General features: G+C 42.2%; 1 protein-coding gene across 1 annotated transcript in view; it reads right to left on the reverse strand.

Annotated features, from left to right (window-relative positions):
* The window catches only part of ITGA9 (integrin subunit alpha 9), a 293,310-nt gene that overhangs the window by 209,675 nt on the left and 56,233 nt on the right, over window positions 1–27,402 (reverse strand). Inside the window, exons 12-15 of the mRNA XM_045007714.1 lie at window positions 25,425–25,515; window positions 24,811–24,856; window positions 20,526–20,680; window positions 11,090–11,250 (exon numbers count right to left, since the gene is read on the reverse strand). Coding sequence (XP_044863649.1) covers window positions 11,090–11,250; window positions 20,526–20,680; window positions 24,811–24,856; window positions 25,425–25,515 — 453 coding nt within the window. The remainder of the gene's footprint in view (window positions 1–11,089; window positions 11,251–20,525; window positions 20,681–24,810; window positions 24,857–25,424; window positions 25,516–27,402) is intronic.

Raw genomic sequence — 27,402 nt, forward strand, 5'->3', positions numbered from 1 at the left:
TTTAAAATGACCAGTGATGGAGAATCCACCACCACCCTTTGTAAATTTTTCCAGTGGTTAATCACCTTCACTGTTTAAAATTTATACCCTATTTCCAATCTGAATTTATTTAGCTTTAATTTCCAGTAATTGGATCGTGTCGTATCTTTCTCTGCTACACTGAAGAGCCTAATATCAAATATTTGTTCCCCATGTAGGTACTTATAGACTGTAATCAAGTCATCCCTTAACGCTCTCGGTTAAGCTAAATAAATTGAACTCCTTGCGTCTATCACTACAGGGCATGTTTTCCAATCATGTGGCTCTTTTCTGGACCCTCTTCAATTTATCAATGATTTGGCAGCTCATAGCAGACACCAATTAATACCCCATGTTGTGAATGACGGATGGATTAGTAGACAGGTAATATGGCAGTAGACACTGAACTGACCAGGCATGTGCATGTCTTTTCTATTTGTCACACACATACATAGTCTCTTACATGTGCTATATAGGTTTTCTATGTAAAACAACCATTTATAACTTGGTTAAAATATACACAAATACGTGCATGTGGAAAGTCTCGTTGGAAAAATTGCATTTCCCTCCAACTGTAGAGCAAATCTCTAGGAGAGCCAGATAATTAGACAAATAGGGGCCAGGAGTAAATCAAAGGGCTTAAGGTACAAAACTGGCGCAACAGATTCCACTTATGGGTTACTAGGGATTATAGTTGATGAAATGGGCAGGAAAAATGAAGCAGCAACCTCAGCAGCCAAAGCTTTGGGCACTCCGCTGGGTGGGCCTTCAAGCCAACATTTGTTTTCTTTTGAGACAAATGGGCTTCAACCACAGACGGGAAGGAATAAACCCAGGGTTGCTTTGGCAGGATCCCTCCTAGCAGTCCCTCTAGAGCAATAGTATTTCTGCCTGCACCATAAATAACCCACATTGCCTTGTGCATATATGTCACCAGTGGTGAAGCCTGCCTGCAGGTTAATATGTAAAGTTAATTATTTTGATGCCAAGAGCCATCGTTTGAAAGGAACATCCAGTGCTTTCAGCAGAATTTATGAGACCCATATTGTACATTCATTTCATGGAATATATACTATATATCCTGATGGCCTCAGGGAGGTTAAGCAATATTTAAAAATATATTTACGAAATACATTCAAGCAAAAAAATTATATATCATGTGCTGCATAATTCCTATGTGGATTTGCTGTATTCCATTCCCCTACCCCCCGCACACACACACCCCATTAAATGTATATGGTTAAATGCTAACCTGCTCATGTCGATTCAGTTTTATTGATGAGTAGAGAAGCTTGAAAACTAAAAAGCATTCTATTTTCATGGTGGGTTTAGGGTGGCCAGACAGGAAATGTGAAAAATCAGGATGGGGGTGGGGGAGTAATAGGTGTCTATATAAGAAAAAGACCCAAAAAATTGGGACTGTCGCTATAAAATCAGGACATCTGGTCATCCTAGGTGGGTTCTAAGGCCTCCTTCAACTAAAAGGTAAAATTTTACTACAAAGTTGTGCCATGATGCAATCACCAGGAGTCCCCTTCCCCACCACAGAGACACGCAGAGTTTGAACTTCTACAGCCAAGTCATAAATCAGTATGAGGGAAAACGTGATAATTTCCTCGAGAGTTAGAAAGATTGGCAGAGGTGGGAATCTATAAACGTTCTCTCCCTTAAACCGAGAGAGAGCACAGGCATGGATGCATGTTCAACTTAATAAGCATGAAAGACTCAGCCCTGTGGAGGTTTCCAGAGTCTCTCATTGTCTTTAATGGCAGCAGGAGGTGGGGAAAGGAAGACGTGACTAGAAATTAGGTAGCACCTAGTTCCCAAGCCAGACTTGGGTCAGGCTCCAGAGACAAAGTAAAAAGGCTCCCCACTGACTTAATGGGCTTTGGATCAGATCTTTGGCAAATAGCAAAACCTCTGCAAAGCAAAGGAAACCCAAAAACAAATAAACAACAGTTAATAGTGTTTGGATCTCTGGCAAACCACACACTTAGCTCAAACATCTTCCTCCCCGGCAACACATCCCTAACCTTCCCTTTTTAAACGCAGTTAAATCCCTGTATTTAAGAAAGACATTGAAGAGGAACCCTGTACTCCACTGCAGTTCATAATGGTGCACAGCACAGCTAAGCACCATGCGTCTCTCAGACTGTCAGAGGAGCTTCCCACAATGCACAGTCATGCCTGGCCAGTGCGTATCCAAGGGGACAAGGCTGAACTCTTCACATCAGAGTGAGGCAATGGAACATGTTAGGTACAATAGTCTCCTAGCATGTTTCGCACACTGTTCTGGCCAGCAGCGATACACAAGATTGTCCAACGCAGAACATTTATACAAATAAAGCTTTGCTTTATAAATCGGCCCACCCACCCACCAGCCTCAGAGGCAGAACATGTGATGCGACTGAGCCTGGCTCATTCTGACACTCACTAGTTGGCTCAGCGAGGACAATGAAAGAAACAAACCCAAAAATATAAGCCCCACCATGGGCCTGTAGCTCTGATTCTCACTGCAGTCGTCACTCTTGGCAAAGCTGCACGGAGCCTTTGGTCTTACATACAGTACTTGTAAACTTCCTGCTGACCAGTGCACTAGGTCATTGCTCTCTTTGTCTACCCTGTGGTCCAAATCCACTGAAATTCTTGGCATCTGTGACTGATTTTCATAGCTGCTGGAGCTCTGAAATCAGCCTCTGCACTTATGCACAAAAGCACACCAAAACCAATTGCTTGTTTTTATTTCTCTCCTCTCCCTTTGGGCACATTGGTCTCTGCCGTCCAGAGCCACTCACTCCAATCAGGCTATGAGGGTGGGAGACCAGTCAAAGCCAATGGAAGATTGATTCTATGAGAAGTATGGGGGAGGGATTCAATGGAGCAGTTAACCCTTCTGAGGCTGGAGTGGTCAGCTGCATGACTCACGTTTCATCAGCCGAAGTGTTAGGGTCTCAGAATTGGCTCCCAGATCACTGTGGACAACCAGGCTGATTCTGAGCAATCCAGCTACAGCTATTTAACAACAAGGCCAGACAACAGCAACCTAAAAGGACGTCAGCTTTTGCTGCTTTTTTGGTGGTGAACAATCATGAAAAATGTGATCCTTGAAACACAATGTTAGTGATTCTTCATTTCCAAAAAATGTTTGTAGACAAATGCATAACAAGTACAGCCACAAAAGGATTTCTTTTCTTCCCCCAAAGTGTTAAATTTTTGTAAAGGTTTGGAGAGGCGTATAATGGAAATCCTTATATATCCTTAAACACAACAAACATAAGCACAAATGCAATACTTCAGTAATACTGAGAGGTATCAAGAAGAGGAGAACATCTACAATAATGGGGAATAGGATTAGGCAATGAATTTCCATCAGTGACCAGAAAGCCCATAAACTCATGGGAATCGGAATTTCAAATCAGTTGTGAAGGTCAAGTATCATCAAGTATCAAGTGGCATCCGACAAAGTGGGTATTCACCCACGAAAGCTCATGCTGCAAAACGTCTGTTAGTCTATAAGGTGCCACAGGATTCTTTGCTGCTTTGTGAAGGTCATTCATTCTTTCAAAGGAGAAAACAATGAAAGGCAGCCAACTGCTGGATTTTAGAAGTGATATGATGAGCAGTGGTTTCTGCCAAACTATTTTATTGTTACCTCATCCTCCCAACCCACCTGCAACTTATTTGCCTGTTTTGTCTACCTGTTGTGTCCTGTCTGACACAAAGATTGTGAGTTTTCTGAGACCAGGACTGTCTTTTATTACTAGACTGAACAGACACAAACACCGTGGAGCCATGGCCCATGACTGGGATTCCTAGAAACTATTGTAATATTATTAACCATAGCCAACACCTGTTTCCACTAGAATATCTTTAATAAATATAAAAGGGAGGGGTTGTCTCAAGGATGAGCAAGCCCGTTTATGTATTATCAATGCCTGTAACATCTTTGCAACATCATCCATGAAGGTGAGGCTGTTAAGGCCCTGGCTTTGAACAGCCAGAGCAGTGATTGATAGCAATAGCTAGCTCAGTTGACCAGCTTTCAGCTGGATACAAACCCACAGGGGTCACCTATAATAAACACAGGGATCATATGAGCAGTTATCATCATCATCATGGTCCTGTGAAAATAAGATGAAGAAAAGATCTGACCTAACAAATGTGCAGCACTATACTGTTTGCTCTCAGTTTCAAATTCAGGTTGGTGGATTTTCCTGTCCCATCCTCTCACATTTTTCTAAATATGAGGGAAATTCAGAAAAGGAGGAAGTAACAGCAGCCGCAACCTGGAAACAAAATCTTATAAGGAGGTCAATGGTGTAAAACTGCCCTGGTCAGAATGCATGTTAAACACATTATGGGTCCATCTGTGGGATTTGCTGAGTACCTTCAACTCACATGGTCTCTAAATAGAGGTGAGGACAAGGAGAACATCATAGTATAGAGCCCAGTCAAGATTAAGATTAGAGAAATATAGAAGAAAATATCTAACTTTTTTTTCTTTTCAATTTCTGGAGCCTCTCTCTCTCTCTTGCTTCTCTCTTTCCTGAGATGTTCCTGTTTCTCTAATTTTTGTGTTGGCTGTGCATACTACTGAAAATGATACACATATATTAGAAAATAAACAAACTGGCTTAAAAATTCTTTTGGCTTCCTCTAATCCAGTAACACTGATGGAGGCTCACAGGGTAAAAGCAGTTGTATTTTGTTACTGATTCTGACAAGCTCGCAGAAGGAAGACAGTGGTGGCCTTTAAAATAATTAAACAACGTAGAAAAACATTTTGTGAAGGGATTTTAAGCACTGACCTGTAGTTTGATTACAAGAATTGTAAAGTGGTGTCTTAATAGCTTGATGCCAGCTGGAGTTAGTTAGAACTTAAAAAAAATTCTAGTGGGAGCCTGCAGATGCTGAGCTGAGATAGTGAAGAATGAAGCAATAATTGATCTTTTCTGACTCTCTCCAAATGATCAGCATTGTACAATCTTTGATAATTTCCTGCATAATTTCTATGAGCCAGGGGCCTGATTCCACAAGGGGCTAATTGCCCTCAGCTCCCTCTAAAGTCAATGGATATTGAATATACTCAGCATTTTCAGAAGGTGCTAAGCAGTTTTCAGAACCATACCCCAGAACCCATAGCAAGGTATGCTGGGAAAGGTTCCCACAGGTGGACAATCCTACACTAGACTAACACGGCTACCCCTCTGATACTAATCCTACACTTGTGAGAGTCAGCAATGACCAGACTATCACAAAGAAAATTACTTCTATTGAAGGAGCCAAATTCCCTCCTTTCTGAGGACCAGGGATTTGGCCAAAAAACATCAAAAGGTTTTGAAAACTGGAGCAACGTATTTGAAATAGATACGGCATTCTGTTTCCTTCTGATGCTATGTCTTCAAATAAGAACTGAGATGCTTTTTGGACATCAGCTGGTATGCCAACACTATATAAGATATGGTACGAGAAGTGACATCACTAGATATTCCATGAAGCAATCAATTACAAATTGTGACAAGTTTTGCAATCTCTGCATAGCCACAGTGGTGACAAAGATAACAATTAGCATCGCCAGGAAGTTTGCCCTTTGGCAACAACTAACGAGACAGTGCATCCTCAGAAGAAGGAAATGGAAAATTAATGGCCCCACTATTACTACAAGTTCTGTTGTAGACACAAGACCTGCAATTACTGTAATAATAATTTAAAGCAGAATCTCCATAATGTACTGAGAGTCCCACTGCAAAAAATATCTCTGCATTTGCAAGTAGGAGACTATAAAATTATAGCCAGTTGCATTCTAAAATATTAGTTAATTTACTGTGAAAAGATGTAGTTGAGTTATTATTTTTGACAATGCTTCATTATATGCTAGTAAACACAATTCAGTGTATTTTGTAGTTGTAGAAGTATGAGACCTTATCACAAAATCTGATATTAAATCTTCTCTGAGAAGTGAGATGTGGCTGGTGGGTTTTTATTGTAGGATCTGTGGATTAGTGACATGAAACCCAATGATAGTCTACTATAGGTCAAGTATCAGAGGGGTAGCCGTGTTAGTCTGGATCTGTAAAAAGCAACAAAGAGTCTCATGGCACCTTACAGACTAACAGATGTATTGGAGCATAAGCTTTCGTGGGTGAATACCCACTTCATCAGATGCCTGTAATGGAAATTTCCAGAGGCAGGTATAAATATGCAGGCAAGAATCAGTCTAGAGATAACGAGGTTAGTTCAATCAGGGAGGATGAGGTCCTCTTCTAGCAGTTGAAGTGTGAACACCACCAGACGTGTACCCAGAAGCCTCCTGCTGCAAGACAAGCCCAAGAAAGAAACCAACAGAACTCCACTGGCCATCACCTACAGTCCTCAGCTTAAACCTCTCCAATGCATCATCAGTGATCTACAACCCATCCTAGACAATGATCCCTCACTTTCACAGACCTTGGGAAGCAGGCCAGTCCTCGCTCACAGACAACCTGCCAATCTTAAGCATATTCTCACCAGCAATAACGCACCACACCATAGTAACTCTAACTCAGGAACCAATCCATGCAACAAACCTCGATGCCAACTCTGCCCACATATCTACACCAGCGACACCATCACAGGACCTAACCAGACCAGCGACACCATCACAGGACCTAACCAGACCAGCTACAACATCACCAGTTCATTCACCTGCACGTCCACCAATGTTATATATGCCATCATGTGCCAGCAATGCCCCTCTGCTATGTACATCGGCCAAACTGGACAGTCCCTATGTAAAAGGATAAATGGACACAAGTCAGATATTAGGAATGGCAATATACAAAAACCTGTAGGAGAACACTTCAACCTCCCTGGCCACATTTACAGGTAGCCATCCTACAGCAAAAAAACTTCAGGACCAGACTTCAAAGAGAAACTGCTGAGCTTCAGTTCATTTGCAAATTTGACACCATCAGCTCAGGATTAAACAAAGACTGTGAATGGCTAGCCAACTACAAAAGCAGTTTCTCCTCCCTTGGTGTTCCCTCAACTCCTCAAAGAGGGCCACAACCTCCCTGATTGAACTAACCTTGTTATCTCTAGACTGATTCTTGCCTGCATATTTATACCTGCCTCTGGAAATTTCCATTACATGCGTCTGACATAAGAACATAAGAACGGCCGTACTGGGTCAGACCAAAAGGTCCATCTAGCCCAGTATCCTGTGTACTGACAGTGGCCAATGCCAGGTGCCCCAGAAGGAGTGAACCTAACAGGCAATGATCAAGTGATCTCTCTCCTGCCATCCATCTCCACCCTCTGACAAACAGAGGCTAGGGACACCATTCCTTACTCATCCTGGCTAATAGCCATTAATGGACTTAACCTCCATGAATTTATCCAGTTCTCTTTTAAATGCTGTTATAGTCCTAGCCTTCACAACCTCCTCAGGTAAAGAGTTCCACAAGTTGACTGTGTGCTGTGTGAAGAAGAACTTCCTTTTATTTGTTTTAAAGCTGCTGCCTATTAATTTCATTTGGTGACCCCTAGTTCTTGTATTATGGGAATAAGTAAATAACCTTTCCTTATCTACTTTCTCCACATCACTCATGATTTTATATACCTCTATCATATCCACCCTTAGTCTCCTCTTTTCCAAGCTGAAAAGTCCTAACCTCTTTAATCTCTCCTCATATAGGACCTGTTCCAAACCCCTAATCATTTTAGTTGCCCTTCTCTGAACCTTTTCTAGTGCCAGTATATCTTTTTTGATGAAGTGGGTATTCTCCCACGAAAGCTTATGCTCCAATACATTTGTTAGTCTATAAGGTGCCACAGGACTCTGTTGCTTTTTACTATAGGTCAGTTTATTTCTAGTGTTACCCGTGCTGTTATGTTCAGGGTCATATGAGGAACTGTCCAGCGGTAGAGCACCTCTCAATGAACAGCACGGCATCAATGCTAAACACTAACCTGAGAAAACCAGTGACACTCTTGAGCGTCACAATCAGAGCTCAATTGTACCATCCGTAACTCAGTTACTTAAAAAGCCAGATAATTTTATACAGGCTCAGTCAATAATAGAAATAAGAGGGATAGCTCATGCTCAGATTAATGGAGGAGTCATCAGACTAGTGAATGCTCTCTCTCAGCAACAGTGTAATGAAGTGTAAAGTGTAATGAATGCATCTAAGGGCCAGTGGGCCTGGGGCCGGCCAGCTCTGTTTGGAGACAAAGCCTCTTCAGAACAGGTGTTTGGGCGTGAGGGAAGAGATTATCACAGTCGGCTGAGAAGGGGTCAGGTGATTCCTGAAAAGGGATGAAAGCTCAGCTGAAGAGTGCAGCTGTAGGAAGCAGGGTGAATCCGGTGGCAGGCACTGGAGCAGGGAGAAGAAAGAGAGCGACAAGGGGAAAGGTCTCTGGACCCTTGCAGCCTGCTTTGGCCAGGGGAATAGCTTTGTTTTGGTGTTATTTTGTGAGTTTTGTGTCTGAAGAAGAAACTGGGCCCCAAAGGAAGGGCCTGAACAGATGCTGAGTGTGGCACTAGTGCTTCCTGGGGAGACAGGCCAGCAGCCCTATGGTATGTTTTAGTGGAGTGGCTGTCTCCAAAAGCCATGGCTTATCAACTATACAATGAAACAGAGAAATCCCAATTAGACAAACTAGAAACATACTGTCGTTTGAACAACGTAACCCACAGTTCTGCTGGCTGCCAGTGGGTTCAGGTAGCTTGTTTACCCACCAGGATTAGGTGACCCATCTCAGATATTAATACATCAATTCATTTGGTCTTCCTAAGCACTAATTTCTACATCGTGACCACACATACTCCAACACTGCAGTTGCAAAAAGAAACGCTGCTACATTAAGACTTTTGTCACAGAAGATCAAAATGAATGGTAATAAAGTGAATGGGTTAGGGACAGTCTCAAACACCACAGTGCGAAAAGTGGGTAATTTCATAGAGCACCTGGTACAAAAGGGAGGGAAAGGAAAACTAAAAGCAAAGAATATTTGATAAATCATTCCAGTGCAAACCTTAAAACCCAGATCTCATCACCAGCTATCTCACCAAACTATGTAATCAAAGAACTTGAATTTTTACTAGCTTCCTACTCAAGGATTGAGAACAGTAAAGGATCATGACCTCCATTTCCACTCCTCCAGAGTCTGCAAGGCTCTTTGATGTTTCCAATGTCATTCTCTATGGTTCACATCACCTCCTCCCATGAGGGCACAGACTACCACGGATCATCATTCCTTACTACTTTGCATCCTTCCTTATGCAAACTAATGACCTTTCCTGCAGTTTCCCCAACTGGAAAAAAACCTTGGCCTTGCTTCTATCCTATAAACAACTAAATCCTATTTGTTGAACAGCTGTTTCACTTTACTAATAAACAGCTGCTGGTAAATGTAAATGTGTTTATAGATTTCCTTTACATAAGCAATTACAATTCCCAAGTGTTTTGCAAGCAAATAGTTTCTCTTTGAAAACATTTTGTACCCCAAGCCTTAACTAACAATAATTACAACAAATACAATAGCTTTCCAGGCATGTGTTTCCCCCTAGTTAATTCTATCCATCACCCAAAAACCACAATAGGGCTAGTATGAAATTAAGTATTTCTTAATGCAAGACCTAAGTAATAAAGGAGCATATTCCCTGAACTGTTTTAATCACAAGAATTCAGTAATATTATATACTAAAGCCTGATCAGACATGCTGCTTTGAGCAAGGCCAGAATTATTAAACATGCATCCAGTTATTCCAGTTAATGGTAAACTAATTTGCTTACATTTTCTGTAATGAGCTTTTTCCACAGCAGAAACCGGGAGCTGCACCATAAGCAGAAAACCTTGGAAGACGTAGTCTACATTCCAGGACACAAACAACTTAATAGCATATGGTTGCTTTCTTGGTGGTCACTATGTTTGTTTTCAATTATGTCAGCAACCTTGCACAAAAATGCTAATAATGTCAAGGATTAATTTCATCTCCCAGGCTCAGGGTCTTTAGGTACAAAGCAGCTTCCTGAAAGAGTTCCTTCTTATGAGAATTATTGGCTACACTGGCTCGTCAGTGGAAATGCAAAGATAACATGGAGTTTAAAAACAGGGACTGTCTCAGTATCTGCCATGTGAAGCAAAGTGAATTTAGGTCAGCTTAATTTATGGAGAAGTGTCCTTGAAATGAGAGGCCAGTTGCATCACCAGGCCAGTCATATCATCTCAGCATATTGCTCCACAGATTTGCATCATGATGCTTTACACATTAAAACACAAAAGTCATGTATACAATTTAAAAGAATAATTCCTTATGACATGGATTATTTTAACCATCCTCTAGACTTCTATAAACAGAATTATAATTCTCTATTGCTTTTTTATTCACTTCTCAACTAGAAGGTCACCTAGGGGACATTTCTTCAGTAACAGCTGTAGACCAAAGATCATTAGCATTTCCTACCAACTGACTGGTCGCATACTCTGTCAAAGGAACAATATCATCCCTCCAGAAACATGGCTGGAGACACAGATCCCCAATCTTGAATAAAGGAGGTAACAATCAATGACATGGATAAAAATTCCAATGAACCGGCCTCCAATCTCAACCCAAAATGAAGTCAAGAGTGTGCCCCAGAACTGAAAGTTGAGCCAGCAGCCACCTGGGAGACTCCCATAGTCATCATGGCAATGTAAGCAAATGATTTAGACACTAAAACATACATATGAAATAAAGCTATCCAACTACTGCCGTTCCACCATAGTAACTTAGCATCCATATTTGGGGGAAATATAATAGCCAAAACAAAAACACAATCCATCCAATCAATATTTCTTGCATTGTGTGCTGAAGGCCATCAAATCCATATCTGCCTCCTAGGGAGATCCCTTGGGGAGGAAGTTCAAAACCTTCCACTGAGAAGGCCTTTCCATTCATCCAGGAAAGCTCAACCACAGGAACTAAAAAGCAAAAGCATCCCAAACCAAGTCAAACATAACTGCTTTGACGGCTTATAGAATAAATACTTAAAGCAACAGATGGAACTGCAAAAAGGTGAATGCCAGAGAAGAGATGGAATGGACTGACCTTCACGTAGGCTAGGTAGTGATCACACTTTTCCCTCATGTACGACAGCTGTAACTGCTCCACAACCTGTCCCACTGTTTCTCCAGGAGACACAAAGTAAACCCTGGGCTGTTGGCCTTTTTCTTTCTTTGCCACATCTGCAGACAATATATAATTCAAACCTGCCAAAAAAAGAAAACAAGAAGATTCCATGACTGTCAGCCCAAGGTGGTTCTTTTCTAGCAGCCTTTCAGTTTGTCCTGTTACATCTTCTGGCATGTTTACTTAGAGGATGTTCAGCACCTTGGATGAGGAGGCCCTTTACGAGGAATGTGAGAAAGCACTAGTAAAAAATAATTCAAAAAATTCTAGAGATATTTTACTCACCCTGTTGAAAGAAAAACATGCTTTGTTTTCCCTCCATATCACCATAAACTAAGAACCAGATGTCAACAAGAACTTGGCATTTCCTGGTTGAGTTAAATTCTAAATGCTAGTAAGATTATAACGAGAGGAAGTAGTTTGTAGTTCATTTCTCTTTATGAATATTATTCCCCTGAAAACTACAGAACATGCACTCATAGACCAACAAACTATCACCAGAGACCACTGCCCTAGAGAAGGCTTCTTATCTGTTTACTCAACAATTTGTTTACTGGTTGAATAATCCAGATGGATTCTACCTGCTGTACAAGTGAATGCTACAATGTCTGAGGTCCTGAACCAGCAATGAAATCAGCTTTTTTCTTTTAGTGGACGCCTGTACCACTAAAGTCAGTGGGACTCTACACAAAGCACAGAGGCCCTTACATTAGTGGATCCTATTGCAGGAAGTGGTCCTTAGTGATTTCAGCTGAATGTTAATACAATAAAGGGAAAATCAGTAGATGGCCAGCAACACAGGGCTTAATTAGTCTGCATGTGATGTACGTGACAGTTAGCTCATGTCTGTTTCTGTGCATTATTACATAATTAGGCCAAACGTTGATTATCTGAGCAGAATTTTAATGATTTCCTTAAAAGTGTATACATCTGTTTTGTTTTTTAAATCAATTTTGATTTAAACCAGCTAACTGTTACTGCTACCTCTAAACAACACTCTTCTTAGAAGACTTTAAAATTGTTACCCTAATTTCTTCTTGGATTGAAAACTTTTATGTGAAATTTTTATTTATACATATACAGAGAGAGAGAGAGAGAGAGAACGACATTCTGAGCTCTTTAAAACACAATTGTTGTCATTGGCCTCACTTAGGCCTTGTCTATACACAGTAGTTGGATCGGTTTAAGTTAAATCATTTTTCAAACTGGTGCAAAAGGCTCTGTGGGCATTCTTATTTCAATTTAAATCAGACTTTTTTCAGTTTGGCTTAAATTAATTCCTAAATGACTGAAACTAAACCAAAATAAGCCAGATCTACACCAAAATAAGAGTGTGTCCAACCTTCTGTATCATTTTAAAAACAGTTCGCGTAAAAGGATCTGATCCTGCGAGGTACTGAGCACTCCAATTCCGACTGTAGCTGATGGGAGGTCTGTGTGTCCAACACAACTCAGAATCACGCCCAAACTGAGGTCAAGCATGACACATTTTGGCCTATTTTTAAAGACAAAAAAATCCATTTTTGATTTTAGGTTGTACAGACCCCATGCCCAATCCTGTCTCCTCCTCTTTCTGTTTCCTAGGAGACCTTCTCCTCCTACCTTTGATGAGACTACACCAGGGGTCGGCAACCTTTCAGAAGTGCTGTGCCAAGTCTTCATTTATTCACTCTAATTTAAGGTTTCGCATGCCAGTAATACATTTTAACATTTTTAGAAGGTCTCTTTCTATAAGTCTATAATAGATAACTAAATTATTGTTGTATGTAAAGTAAATAATGTTTTTAAAATGTTTAAAAAGCTTCATTTAAAATTAAATTAAAACGCAGACCCCCCCAGACCAGTAGCCAGGCAGTTTGGACCCGGGCAGTGTGAGTGCCACTGAAAAATCAGCCTGTGAGCCACCTTCGGCGCACATGCCATAGGTTGCCTACCCCTGGACTACACCTATGATATCAACTGTAGGAGCAACTGTTGCTGCAAAAGACAAGAAAATCTGTGGGCAAATCCAAGAGCTGTGCAAGCAGAACACAAGGCACTGCAGACACTCGTCACCAGCCTCAGGGGGCAGGACAAACTCCCTAGACCCCCAAATGACGTAAAGCTGGATAAGAATGGCTACCTAATTCACTGAGGTGTTGGAAAGTTCAATTCATGAGTGTGTCCTAAACCTTTTAAAATTCTCAAGTAGAAATGCAACATTAGAAGCTCTTGTCTAGATGAACAGCATAATAAGCAACCCAAATACTAATAAGAACACTGCACAGAGCCTCTAAACAAAACCATTCCAGTTACCATCCTTCTATAGCAACCATGTATGGTTTTGATTAATACATTTTAAATAGCACATTTCACATCTTTTTCCCTTTTCTTTTGGCAACTTATTCCTATGCTACATCCAATGATGTCACATCAGTGGAAAAGCTGAAATACCATGAATAAGATTTTTTTCGTTGTTGCTTCAAAACAAAAAAGGAACCAGGGTGGGAAAGTAACTGACTAGCTCATAAAGCACCCTCTGCAATTTAATTTATTCCCATTCACTCTGAGTACTGGGTAGCAAGTTTTTGCTACTAAATTAACTCTCACTAGGAACCTTCCAGAGTCTGCCAGGGGTACTCAAACACATGCATCCTCTTAAATATTTATGGGATTTGGCCTTTGAATTCAGAAGTGAATAAAAATTTGGCATGAATGCAATCGGTTTAGATTAAATTTTGAAATGACCAATTCTCTGCCCAGAATTCAAACTAAATCTTTATAAAGGTTTGATAAAACTACATTCAGAAGTATATTTCGTTCATTTGCAAACGAGGCCATTCACCATTACAGCAGACTAGATGTCCCAATCACTGCCATAGTAAGATACTTGCTGAATAAGGAGTAGCAGATACACCACATGATTTTCATACTCAAGTGTCACATACCCACATACACACTGCAATAGGTGGGGGGCATGGATCAGCATTCATGTCGCACTCCCCGTCAGCACCTGGCCCAAGCCGGGGTAGCTCATGATCCAACCAGCAGACCAAATTCAGTGATCTATCCCGGTCACACTGCATATACCCTAAGAAGAATTGCATTAGGTACCCCTGCTCCACTTTGTTATGTTTCAGTACACAAGCAGCAAAACACCTGCTTTCAGTGTAACATCACGTATTTTAGACTAAGGGTATTAAGGGTATCGTAAGCCCCGGTGGTTTATCCAAACTGAAGAGAAACTCTGAACCACCTGAGGTGCACCAATTACGAGTTCAAAGTGTAGCTCCACCCGCAAAACCACTCTACAACTGGTCACAATCAGCTGAGTCTGCCTAGGGAGTTCTCTTACAGTGGACTAGAATGGGGTGATTCAGGGCAGAAGTCAAGTACATTGAGTGAGCTGTGTGAAGAAGCTTCCGCAGCATCTGCGTACGCAATGCCTAGCTCCAGCCAGCCCTATAACCTGTCATTTTTAGAAGCACTGAAAATCATCCAATTCACACATCATCATTTTTTAAAATTAAATTGTAGCTTGGTATTTTTTTAATCTGTATAAATAAATTATCCCGTCTGCGAGCATAGCAAGTTTCCTTTCATTTGCCAGTGGCGAGGCGAGTAGCACGGTGTCCTGAAATATGGGGGACCCAAGCAGCCTCCATGTTCCTGTTCTGGGCCTTCAGCTGGGAAAGGGGTATTGTTTGGAAGCATGCTGACAAGGTATTGTGCTCAGATGTGTGTGGATTATGCAGGGAAAGGCCAGGAACAATGCTCCAGCCTAAGTTGCAATTCAACCTGGTAACATCAAGCTAGAATTATTACCCTGTCACACTAGGAAACATAGTTTAAAGGTCAGGCTTAGCTAGCGTACATTAGCTAGGGGCTTGAATTCACATACAGCACTAGAGCGTAGTTAATCCACCTCCTGTCTACATAGCACTTTCTACACTGGGGCGTTAGATCGGTATAACTACATCGCTCAGGGCTGTGGATTTTTCACGCCCTTGAGGGACATAGTTATAGCAATATAGGTCTGTAGTGTCAACCTGCCCTAAGTAGGACCTAAACTCAACCTTTTTCTAGACTAGACAAGGCAAAGCTAAAGAGGGGGAATCAGATATTATCTGTCAATTTTGTATGCTCCTCCCCTTTTTACAATGTATGCAATAATATTGCCCTTAGTTCTTAAAGAAAACTGTTCCCTTGCTCTGTCACCTAGGGAATAAGCAAGGCAAAGGTAGCTACTATCGAATGAGGGATTGCTCAGGACTATATAGAAAAACTGAAGGCCCCAAAACGCACTGGAAGATGTAACACCAAAGCCAGGCCTGAAGCAGCTTTCTGGTCACAACCAGGGAAGCAAGGAACAGCCTAAGCCAGATGCTGGGATTTATGAAAAATAAATAACTACAAAAAAGTTTCCTATTTCTGACACATCCAAAACCCTGTGAGGTAATGCTCTGTCTGGATATGAAATACAACCAACCACCTAGCCTTCTAGCGCATGCTGCAGCAAAGAGAAAGGTCAGACAACGACTGCCACACCATGCAAAGCAACACATTTCGCTATCCTATGCCTCTTTAACTCAGCCCTAACTATTTCAGCTGAAAAGACGCTGAAGATTTCAGTTTGCACAAAGTGCCTATAAAATTGATAGGATTTGTACTTTGCGAATGACACAGTACATTATGAAAATAAACACTGGTCTACAAATAGCTGTGAAAGTACTAGTAGTCCTACAGATAGTGCTGGGAAAAAAATGGGAGAAAAAGGTCCATATTTAAAATTTGTTTGATCAACCCAATTAAGTTGGAGACAGATTTTCTTTATGGGTCGCAGAATTAAATAGCAATACATGAAAATAAACATTTTAGATACGAGTTTATAATAGAAAGAATAGGATAGTGACTGCATGTTCGGTACAGACTTGTAAAACTTGCATGCAGAAGTGATGCTGGAAAACCAAGTGCCAGCTCTGGCCAAAGCTATAGGCATTAGCTAAGAACTGACCAACTCATAGCTGGAAACCAAACCAGCTCACCTATATAGTATGTTAGTTTTGTTAAAAATAGGTATTCGTCTTATAAGAATGCATTTAGTGTTTAGACTACGAAATGCTTGAAAGCTGCTGCATGCATTAATCTCACTTGTAACATCTGTATTCTATGCTAAAAGGAAATATGTAAGCTTTGCTTTATAACTCTGCAAATGTTTGTTCTGAATCTGTGAACCCAAGCACAGGAATTGCCCCACTCACTCAGGAGAGCTATCAAAAATTAAGTGGGCCATAAGACAAACATGTTGTTAATCGCCCCATCCACCCACGGAGAAGTACGTGCAGAAGGCCTGGTCCCATCGATCTGAATGCCAGGGGCAGCTCTAGGTATTTTGCTGCCCCAAGCACGGCAGGCAGGCTGCCTTCAGCGGCTTGCCTGCGGGAGGTCCCTGGTCCTGCGGATTCGGCGGCACACCTGCGGGAGGTCCGCTGAAGCCGTGGGACCAGAGGACCCTGCGCAGGCATGCCACCGAAGGCAACCTGCCTGCCACCCTCGCGGTGACCGGCAGAGCGCCCCCCGTGGCTTGCCGCCCCCGGCACGCGCTTGGCGTGCTGGTGCCTGGAGCCGCCCCTGCTGAATGCTCAAAGAAGAAAATAAAAGTAGTTGACATGAAGATTTTTCATCTCTTTGTTGTTTGCACTCTCACAGGGCCAGAGACATTAAATGAAGGCAGAGATCCCCACGGGCTACCCCTGGGTCCGCCCTGAAATACATTTTTGAATTGACAGATTACCACATCTCTGTCATCTGTAGGAATCAGAGATGGTAATTCATTTGTGTGTATGTATTTTTGCTTTAACCTGTAAATAACTTTTTTTTCCTAGTTAATAAACCTTTAGATAGTTTCTCACGGCATTGTCTTTGGTGTAAGGTCTAGGGTACCAATTGACCTGGGGTAAGCAACTGACCTCTTGGGACTGGAAGCAACCTAAATATTTTGTGATTTTTGATGTAAATGACCATTTATCACTAAGTCCAGCTTGCCTGAGATAGTCTTAGACAGTCCCCTTACACTCTCCAGGCTGTTATAGTGGTCCAGAAGTTCACATTTGACACTGGCTTGGTGAAATCTAATGACAGAACAAACCACCAGTTTGCGGTGTCTGCCTTGTTTTTGACTGTGTGCCCTGAAGTAGGCACTCGCGGCCGTGAACCACTCTAGGCAGCATGAGAGAAGTACAACGGACACAATTTTCAAGACAGACTAGTGATTCTGAGTGCCCAACTTCAGATGTCCTACAGGGGCCTGACTTTCAAAAAGTGCTGAGCACCAACTTCTTGCATATCGGGCGCCTTCAAGGCATCTAAAACTGAGACACCCCAAGATCATTAGCCCCTTTTGAAAACCTTGGCCATGAGGCTCCGATACATAATATAATTATTTCCTATCTGTATAACCACAGCGCTTAGGAACGCTAGTCATAGACGAGGACCCCATTGTGTTAGGTGCTGTACACATTAACTCATCTCCCTAAATATGTTTTAATGCATAAATTGGGTCAAAAGACTTTTCAATCTAAACATATTTAGCTGAAGCAGTTTTTGGTATTAATTAACCCATTCCCCAAGATTTAACCAGTTATGTGAGAGGTGTCACATTACCACTAACCCTCCCCCCCCCCAAAAATACTGTTACTATGAAACCTGAAAGAAATTAAAATGCATTGTTTTGTATAATCCAAATTAAATGCTTATTTGAGGCACTGTGTCCAAATTGTATCCTAAGAAGTTTTTACACAGTTACATAACACTGGCTATGTTTTTCTAAGGCCTGGTCTACACTCAGGGGGGGGGTCGAACTAAGGTACGCGACTTCAGCTACGCGAATAGCGTAGCTGAAGTCGAACTACCTTAGTTCGAACTGCCTACCTGTCCAGACGCCGCGGGATCAAAGTCCGCGGCTCCCCCGTCGACTCCGCCACCGCCGTTCGCGGTGGTGGAGTTCCAGAGTCGACAGGAGCGCGTTCGGAGTTCGAACTATCGCGTCTAGATTAGACGCGATAGTTCGAACTCCGAGAAGTCCAACTCTACGCGTCGACCCGGCGGGTAAGTATAGACCTAGTATAACAAACTGCTTTGATTAGATGCATTGTATAAAAAGACAATGTCTGAGAGTTATATCATTATCTACTTAACAAAGAACTCTTTACTAGGGGATGGGTAACATTTGCCAAAAGTATTCAAATGTTCTTTTAACTGCAGTAAGTTACAAAAGGGTATGGTTTGTATCATAATTCAGTGAAATTAAACTGGCTCTCATCTGTGGTATGCTGCAAGAAGATTAGTTCCCTCCAGAAATATGAGAATGCACTTGAATGAGAAAGGAAAGTGTGTTTCTTAACACCCAGTAGAGCTACACAAAATGAGAGTGAGGGTCAAATATTCAAAAGGGCCAAAGTCCTATTTTTAAAAGTGATCTTTGGCACTTAGGAGGCTAAGAAAGCTTACAGTCACTTTTGAACAGAGCCGGCTCTAGGTTTTTTGCCGCCCCAAGCAAAAAAATATTTGGCTGCCCCCCACCCCAACCCTGGGCTCTCACTCCCCCACACACCAGTGTCCTCCCCCACTCGCACCCCCTGCCGCCCCAGCCCTGGGCTCTCTCTCCCCCCCCGGCACCCCCTGCCTCCCCAGCACTGGGCTCCCCCCTACCAGTGCTGACTCCACCCACTCCCCCCTCGCCTCCAGCTGGTCCTATGCTAGCAGGGTCAGGGTAAGCAGCAGGGCTCCCAGGCCGCACCTCAGCCCAGGGTCCCTCCAGCCAGGGCTCCGGCCTCCAGGACCGGCTGGGACCTGGGAGGGCAGAGCTGGGGGACCGCCCGGCAGGGGGCTGAGGAGCCGGGGCACGGTAGCCCCAGAGGGAGCGGGACGCGGGCCCCTCATGGCAGCGCCCCGCCCTCTATGGCCCAGCTGCTGCGTCTGGCTGCCATGCCACAGTCCCTGGGCAGCTGAGGCCGCTTCACCCAGCCCTGGCTGCGGCGCTAGGGGGCGGCCGCCATGCAGCATGTGCCAGTGGCTCCATACACCCTGCAGGGCAGCCCCCAGCCCCTGTGTCCCCCGCTCGGAGCCTGCCCAGCCCAGCCACAAGGTGCGGACGCTGCTCCCCCGCTGCACAAACCGCAGCAGCCCCAGGGTGCCCCCCTGCTGCTGCCAGGGCCGGCTCTAGGCTTTTGCCACCCAAAGCAAAAAAAAAAAAAAAAAAGTCGGCCAGAATGCTGCCTCTGAAAATGTGCCGCCCCAAGCAGGTGCTTGGTTTGCTGGTGCCTAGAGTCGGCCCTGCTTTTGAAAATGGGACTTAGGCCCTTTAAAAAAATTTATCCTAAAACAGTGATGGGAATTAACATTTTTGGATGAACCAGAGTTATCCTATCTGGATAAAAGTGCTTTGCTGAACTATACATTCATCTGTGGGATTTTGCAAGAACTCCTAAGAAAGGAAAAGGTACAGCCATACAAATCCTGGCCTAGAATGTGTATATGTCTTAGAACCCCAAAAGAGATTAAGCTTTAAACAATTTTGTTCTCTTTGAGAAATTTAACTATCCCAGACTCGGGTGATAATGATGTAGATCCTAGCTAGTCCTAGTGGCTAGCAGCTGCTTCTTACTTGTGCACAGTACAGGGGAGGGAATAAAGAGTCTGTCTGCCCCTTCCGTGGCCCACATAAAGTCCAAGAAGAATTTCATTCTGTACAGTCAGGGGAGCACGGGCACTACCTCTAATTATATCCATGGCACCCCAAAGGTGCCTAGCCATTGCTTGCCCCCTCTTCCTGCTGGCCAGGCACGTAGGAGAATATGCTACAAATATGAATATGCCCTATAAAAGTTGCTCCCTCTGGAGCAGTGCAGCTCCACACCACTTCCAGTGCTGGACTGTGCCAAAATGGCATGATCAAATCCAAACTTTACACCATACCATTATATTATTTATGCATACATACATGCACACACGCATAAATATACTCACATGCACATTAAGCATTATATGTACCTGTAACTTAATAGATATATGTAATATTTCAACATGATCATAATACTGCTTTGTACTTACACAGTTCCTTTCATTCAAGATTTTCAAAGCTCTTTATAAATATTAAAGAAGCTTGAAAATATCCTTGTTAGTAGAGTAAGAATTTTTATTTTATACCCATTGCATAGATGAATAAACTGAGGCGCTGTAAATTATTTGCCCAAAGCAGCAATTGGTGTCAGCAATTAAACTGAAGAATCCTTTAAGCATGCCTCATATATCACTAAAACCCAGCCCCCTCTAGAGTTACCTATGGCATGAGAACCATTTAATGGATGCACATTACCTATTTCTCCTGGAACACGTTTGCCGTTAAAAAGAAAGCAGACTGTGACATTGAGGCAATTCACCTGCTGCAAGCCATCTTGGCACTGGGGAGCTGTGATATTGATGGAAGCTGGCAGGAAAATGGAGATGTCCATTGTAATGACAGGTCTAGATCTAGAGACCAATAAAGAAGTATAATTTAGTTTGGCTTTAGAGGGATGTTTCTCAACCAGATTTGAAAATAAAGCAAAATTGGAAATACTTGGTATCAAGCAGACATTAAAAAACAACATTGTTAATGTTAGACCAGATCTGGCATTCTTCTAGCCCTTCCCTCAGCCAGCAAGGGCGACCCCTATCCAGGGCCGGCTCTGGCTTTTTTGCCACCCCAAGCACGAGCTTGCTCAGCTGGTGCCTGGAGGCGGCCCTGCCCATATCCTACTACATCAGTGGCTGAAGTGAGATAATATCAGATTGATGTTAATAAACTGTACTCTCAATATCTGAGCACATCATGCATGACCAGATGTGACCAATAATAAATAATCTCTAGTAAAGGTGTATAGAGACTTCATGATGAGAGGGGAGGGTAATGAGATTAGCGCATTAGAGACCGAAGACAATAACCTCACTTATGCATGTTCACTGGCTAGGGAGCTCAAAAGAGAAAAAGGCCTGGGGCCATGAGGAAAGGGTAAGTGAACAGTAATGTTCCATATAATGCTCTAGCAGCAGCATTCATTAAGCTAAAGTTTAGGAAAAACAAAGCTGGGGTAATTTTTCATAGTAGTGCCAGATGCATTAAGTGCATTACACTTCTATCATTTAGGATGGGGAAAGGTTCAGCTAATTCCCCCATGCCATGCACTGACAATTTACAGTGCTCCTTTGACTTCACCGAATTAAGTTCTGACAGTTCCCCCTGTGTGTTACGAATGACAGCTTTCCATTTTTGTAGCCTATGGCCTGGGCTGTTGCTATGGTTATTTCAGGTTGAAGAAGAGTTCAGCCAGAGTCACGTCACAATCACAGGGCCATGAGGGCAAGGTATTGGTTTTCTGTGCCACATGACACAGTAAGTGCAGAAGGCTTGGAGCAAGTGGTTAAGAAATCAAGGCCCCAGTCCTGCAATGAGAACCAGTCTCAATGCAGGATCAGAGCCCAAGAATGCATGAACTGTTATTCTTAGTGCTTTCAGTTCTGCAGATCTTAAGTATGAATATTCCAAAGGTAACTCAAGTAATAAACCTCCCATACACTCCAAAAATGTGCAGCGAACAGCAGATTTGGTTCTAAGGTGGGCTAAGGAGCCATGCAGTGCATAGAGCAGACCACATTAGGAGTCCCTCCACAAGCCATTTACATCTGGGGGCTGTGGCTTGTGGCAGTGGTTATAGGCACTTATCAACTGGAGCAAGATCAACTTCAGTCTCTGATGGCAACTCAGTCTCTCTTACCAGTATCTAAAACTAACAGTGGGAGTTTGGTATTCATAGAAAAGAGGAGGAAAGAGCAAACTTCCCAGGATCATCTCACATCATGGAAGTGCCTGCACTCAGATGCTTGGGGAAGGGGTAAAATAGATTAACTTGTATATTTACCTAAACATACTATTTCACAAGCTATGCGCTGCATGATATCTTTAAAATTAGCCTATTTAATGGGTATATATCAAGTTGCAATGCACACATAGAGGCACCATCATCAGCCCCAAATCAAAGTGGCTTCCACAAAAGCTTTTTAATATCATTTGGCAAGACATATATTGGTTTTGGCCAAAAGATTTTACAAGAACTTTTGGGAAAAAAGAGTATTTTCCTTTACCCTAATCTGAATCCAAACAGCAAGCACGGCACACTCCCTGACCGGCAGTAGCTGCAATTAATTAGCCTAGACACATGATTAGTCCATAATGCACTAATCTCTAAAGAAATAAACAGGCATCGATTTAGTGATTGGATTCAGGTTGCTACACTGTGTGTATTTTCTTGGTGATGTCACAAGAAACCTTCCACCATCGGGACCAGCTCATGTGTGGCCTGTGGGCATGGAGTGAGCTGCTCAGTGTTGGGTCTGAAGGTCAGAGATCAATCTGGGGCCAGGCCAGGTCAAAACTACAAACTCAGAGTCTGTTACCAAATTGAGAACATGAGGCAGGAATTGGGGATGGGCCAGGCCAGCGCCTTTCACCAGAGTCAGCAACAGTCTTACGCCAGAGACTGTAAACCAAGATCAGGGTTGGGAGCCCAGCCTAGGCCAAGAGCCAGGAGTCTGGAATCAAGCCAAGACGCAGAAAGTGACATCTCAGGCAGAGGCACACTGGAGGTCTGCACTGTTCAGTCAACTCCCTGAAATGGTTTATATGTGGAGTGCCAGCCAATCAAGAGAATCACAGAGGGCTATTGCACATGCCCCTTGGAGTAGAATTTCCTGCAGGGCTTAGTCTCTCGGTTCCTCTTGATGGCAACCATGCTCAGGCCTGTGGTGGTGACAAGGAAGCAGCACCTGCTTTAAAACCTGCAGTCCCTGGTTCTAGGCCCCTGTGTTCTTACATCCAGTTTATCTCTTCACAGCATACGTGTTTGCACCTTTATTTCCTTTTCAAGCTATTTCTGAGGAACAGAGCTCAGAGATTCCACCTGTTGATGTTTCACAACATTTGATGGAAAAGCTACTGGCTTCCTCTGTTTGTCTGAGTAGTAACAGAATATTAATGTTTCTCAAAGAACACAGCACCTGCACCATGAAGTCAACAGGAGTTTTTCTAGTGACTTTGTTGGGAACAGAAACAGGTCTTTCCTGTATCTAACAAGACACATAGGGGGATACTCATTCTAAAACTCTTAATTATTTCTCCAGCCCCATATTTCTCCTGTTAAAATGACCATTGCACAAAAGCTTCAAATGACTGTTCCATCTAGTTCTTGACACTGTTGTTTTATTAAACATTAGAGTGTTTATTCAGAATGTAGTTATTGGCAAAAATAGCCCAAAATATAAATCAGCATAAAAATAAAAACAACACTTTCCTCTTCCAAGGGCGCCTTTCATCTGAGAAAGTCAAAGTACTTTGCAAAAACTTAATTAAGCTGCACTACATCCCTGTGAGGTACTGTATGCAAGTATCATGAACCTCATTTGTAGATCGGAAAACGGACATGAAAGTTCAGGTGAGCGGCCCAAGGTCACACAGCAAGTCAGTATCAGAAGTAGTAACAGAACCCAGAGCTCTCCAGGGCAGCCCCAAGAAGAGTAAATTGCAGCAATCTAACCTCTTGATGTAGCCTCTTGATTTCTTTTCTATTGCCGTGTTACAGGTATCATATTCCATATTTAGTAACATGATTTTGGAGATCTGATAGATACTCAACATTGTACCACATGAGCTTTAACCACTGCACAAGTCATCTATCATATTGACTACAACCCCACCACCTCCTCCTCCTCTGTGGCTGCCTGATATTTACATGGTGCCCCTCAAAGTCTACCCAACAAAATGCAGAAAAAAAAAACAACTTCCTCACCTCTCTCTCTGACCACGTCAACACCCTCCTTGAGTCCTTGCAATGACTTCCAGTCTCCTGCCACATGAAGTTCAAATTCCTCATCCTTACCTTCAAAGCTCTGCCCTGTTTATGCCTCAATTCTAGCCCCACTACATCCCCTTCACTCTTCCAATTTGTCACACCTTGTAGCTTCCCTGGTCTCCACCTCCAACAAGGAACTCCATGGCACCCTCCACACCTCAAAATAGCTGTTCCTGCATGCATTGCAACCTCACTCTCCTTCAAATCCTTCCAGGCTCACTTCTTTCACTCTAACTTTCCAACACTGAGCTACAGTCCTACACCATCCACTGCTGACCTCTTGACCAATTTTGTTTCCTTAAATCAAACAATATTTTATAAAGATAAAAACAAAAAAATTCAAGTGACTACATAAACAACTCAAATATCTTTCCAAAAAGGAATCAGTGATGTGTACATCAGTGATAACAAAAGCATCTCTCAATCTGTTACTTCTATAACCCTTACTCTCCCCATACTCCCAACACCCATCTTTTTATTTGGCATCCCATGGTGTGTGTCTAAATTAGATGATAAGTTCTTCAGGGTTGGATCCCTTTTATTTATTCTATAAGGTACCATGCACCCCTATTGGGTACAGTGTACAAAATAATCTAACTTGTTTCTTCTGACCATAATGAAGAGAAAATAAAAACTACTGGAGGAAGACTGAGAAACCACATAACCAATAAACAGGAGCCAGAAGATCATCATAAAAAAGGAAGAAATTGATCTCACCTTAGAAGCACCACATTGTCTGACATGAAGGCCCCAATGGTCACATCTGAAAACAAAGTTTCATAACTTTTATTTTTATGATGGCATTTGAAGGACACAGAAACCAAACCCTTGTAGTCTGTTTATTCAGAACAATTTTTCAGTTGTAAAATATGTACTAATAAATAAAATATTTCCCCATTCCCAACTTAGTTCTGCCAATCAATACATCACAATGTTTGTTTTGCCTGCACTGGAACTGCAAAATTGGGTTCTTCAGGTCACTCCAGTTCTCTCTTTTTGTATCATCATTATCTCAGTTCAATTTTTGTCCATTAAATAGAAACTACTCTCTAGAAAGTAACTACCTTCCTAGGAAGCAAAAATTCTCAACGTTGTTTCTCAGTCCTGTACCATAGGTTCTAAACCCAGACAACTGAACCTGGGGTGTCTCTGAGATAGACTAATCATGTCAGCAGCTTTCACTGAGCGAGGAAAAAGGCAGACACCTACACTTCACACTGTAAGCTTTCCTGTTACTGATTTGAAGGCTCTTTAGTAAGCAATATGGAAACTACTTGATATGCTATATTTATCTGCTGCTTTTTTTATTGTTATAATTGTAGTAAACATACCCGGATAACCATTTCCATCCATATCAACTCCTCCCGATATGGACTGGCCAAACATCCGCAGCGTTGGGTTTATAGTTCGCCCAGACAGTTTCTGCAACAGATAGTATAGAAATGGAATCACCAAAAGGAATCAAAATCAATATAAAGCACCACATGGTTCTTCTCTCAAGGACAGATTCTCATGTACACTGAGGCCCCTTTCTACTACCAGAGCACTATTGGAACCTGACCTTGCAAACCATAATACTGCAAACCCTATTCATGTGTGTAAGTCCCATGATCTCTTATGTGAGAAAGTGTTTTCTGGTCTTGACTTGAGTTAAAAGTCAGTGTTGATTAAACTAATACATAAATTACAAATAAACACACACACACGCACAAAATGAACAGCATATCAAATATATTCTTTATAGAAGACAGGGTCTAATTTTGTATTCCACATAACCTTTTCCATCAGCTGCACTCATACGATTAAGAGTTTTATGGAGCATCACTAAAAAAATAAAAACAGTTAATTTAATTGAAAAATCAAATCCAACATGAGCACTTACTCTAAAAAAAGTTTGTCAATATGTTCAAGGTCAAAACGAGGAAGATTCATTGCCATAGCCAGTTGGAAATTCTGTTTTTCCAGCTATCATACAGTATTTTGTACCAGTGCTGATGCCATATCTCATTTCTGTCTCTCAAACCCAGAGGGCTTCTTAAAAATCACTAACACACAGGAACTTTCCTAAATAGTTAAAAAGGCAAATGTTTTATCTGGAACAAATCAAGATATTAAAACCTCATCTTCCAAGCCAGCCACATGGCCCACAGGCTCCTGTGTGGCAAAAGAAAGGAGTTCAAAAAGGGGTCCCATCACAGAAGTTAAATGGAAAAGACCTATTACAGAGCTGCAAGCATTGCTTCATAGCATTTTACAGGCTACAATACTTCCTTGTCCAGCCCATACAAGAACGTTAATAGTAGCCAAAACATCACACAGAAAATTCATTGAAAGAGAAAATTGAAAACCAGTACAGTAGTGGAAAAAAGAGATCCTTTAAAACTAACATGTGATCCTGACGATCAGTTCTAAAGGGGAAACTATGCTTTAAAACAAACAGAGCTAAACTTTCCCAATCAAGGGCAGTTAACATTAGGCAAATGGAAGAAACTTTCTCCTCACATTACATTTACATCATAGAACATGATTAAGTTTTTGGGGGGTCCCTAATAGGGTGGTAAGTTCTGCCTACAGATATCCCGCAGACATCTGCAGGCTATTATGGTATAAATGCTGAGGTATAATGCTGTTCTCCTTTAAGTGCCATGAATGAAAACAGCAAGCCATGAAGCTTAGACAGACTATTTATTTAGCACATGCATTATGTTGCAAGCCAATTAAGCTGCTTTAGCTCAGAGCCATCACTAAAGTTGCTGTAGGGGAGTGAGGCACAGATATAGATAATGATTTAAAGTAGAAAAGGGATGAAAAGGGTGAACATTTATATGATATGGGGCCGCTTCCTCTCAGAGCTTGTTTAAAAGAGGAAATCCAGGGCATCTGGATGGCTCAGGGGCATGGTAATAGGATACACAAAGCCTTTTACCTCAAGGTGGGTGGGTTCAAATCCAGTCCAGGTAGGTAAGGAACAAAAGTTGTAAGCATTTAATGGCTGTTTGGTGGCATATGAAAAGTGAATTGGTGGCTTCAGTCTAGTCCAGGGGTCGGCAACCTTTCAGAAGTGGTGTGCTGAGTCTTCATTTATTCACTCTAATTTAAGGTTTCGCATGCCAGCAATTCATTTTAATGTTTTTAGAAGGTCTCTCTCTATAATTCTATATTATATAACTAAACTATTGTTATATGTAAAGTAAATAAGGTTTTTTAAATGAAGCTTCTTAAACATTTTAAATTAAATTAAAATGAAGAGCTCCCCAGACCGGTGGCCAGAACCCAGGCAGTGTGTGCCGCTGAAAATCAGCTCGTGTG

This window comes from Mauremys mutica, chromosome 2, assembly GCF_020497125.1.
Source record: "Mauremys mutica isolate MM-2020 ecotype Southern chromosome 2, ASM2049712v1, whole genome shotgun sequence".
NCBI classification, from domain to species: domain Eukaryota; kingdom Metazoa; phylum Chordata; order Testudines; family Geoemydidae; genus Mauremys; species Mauremys mutica.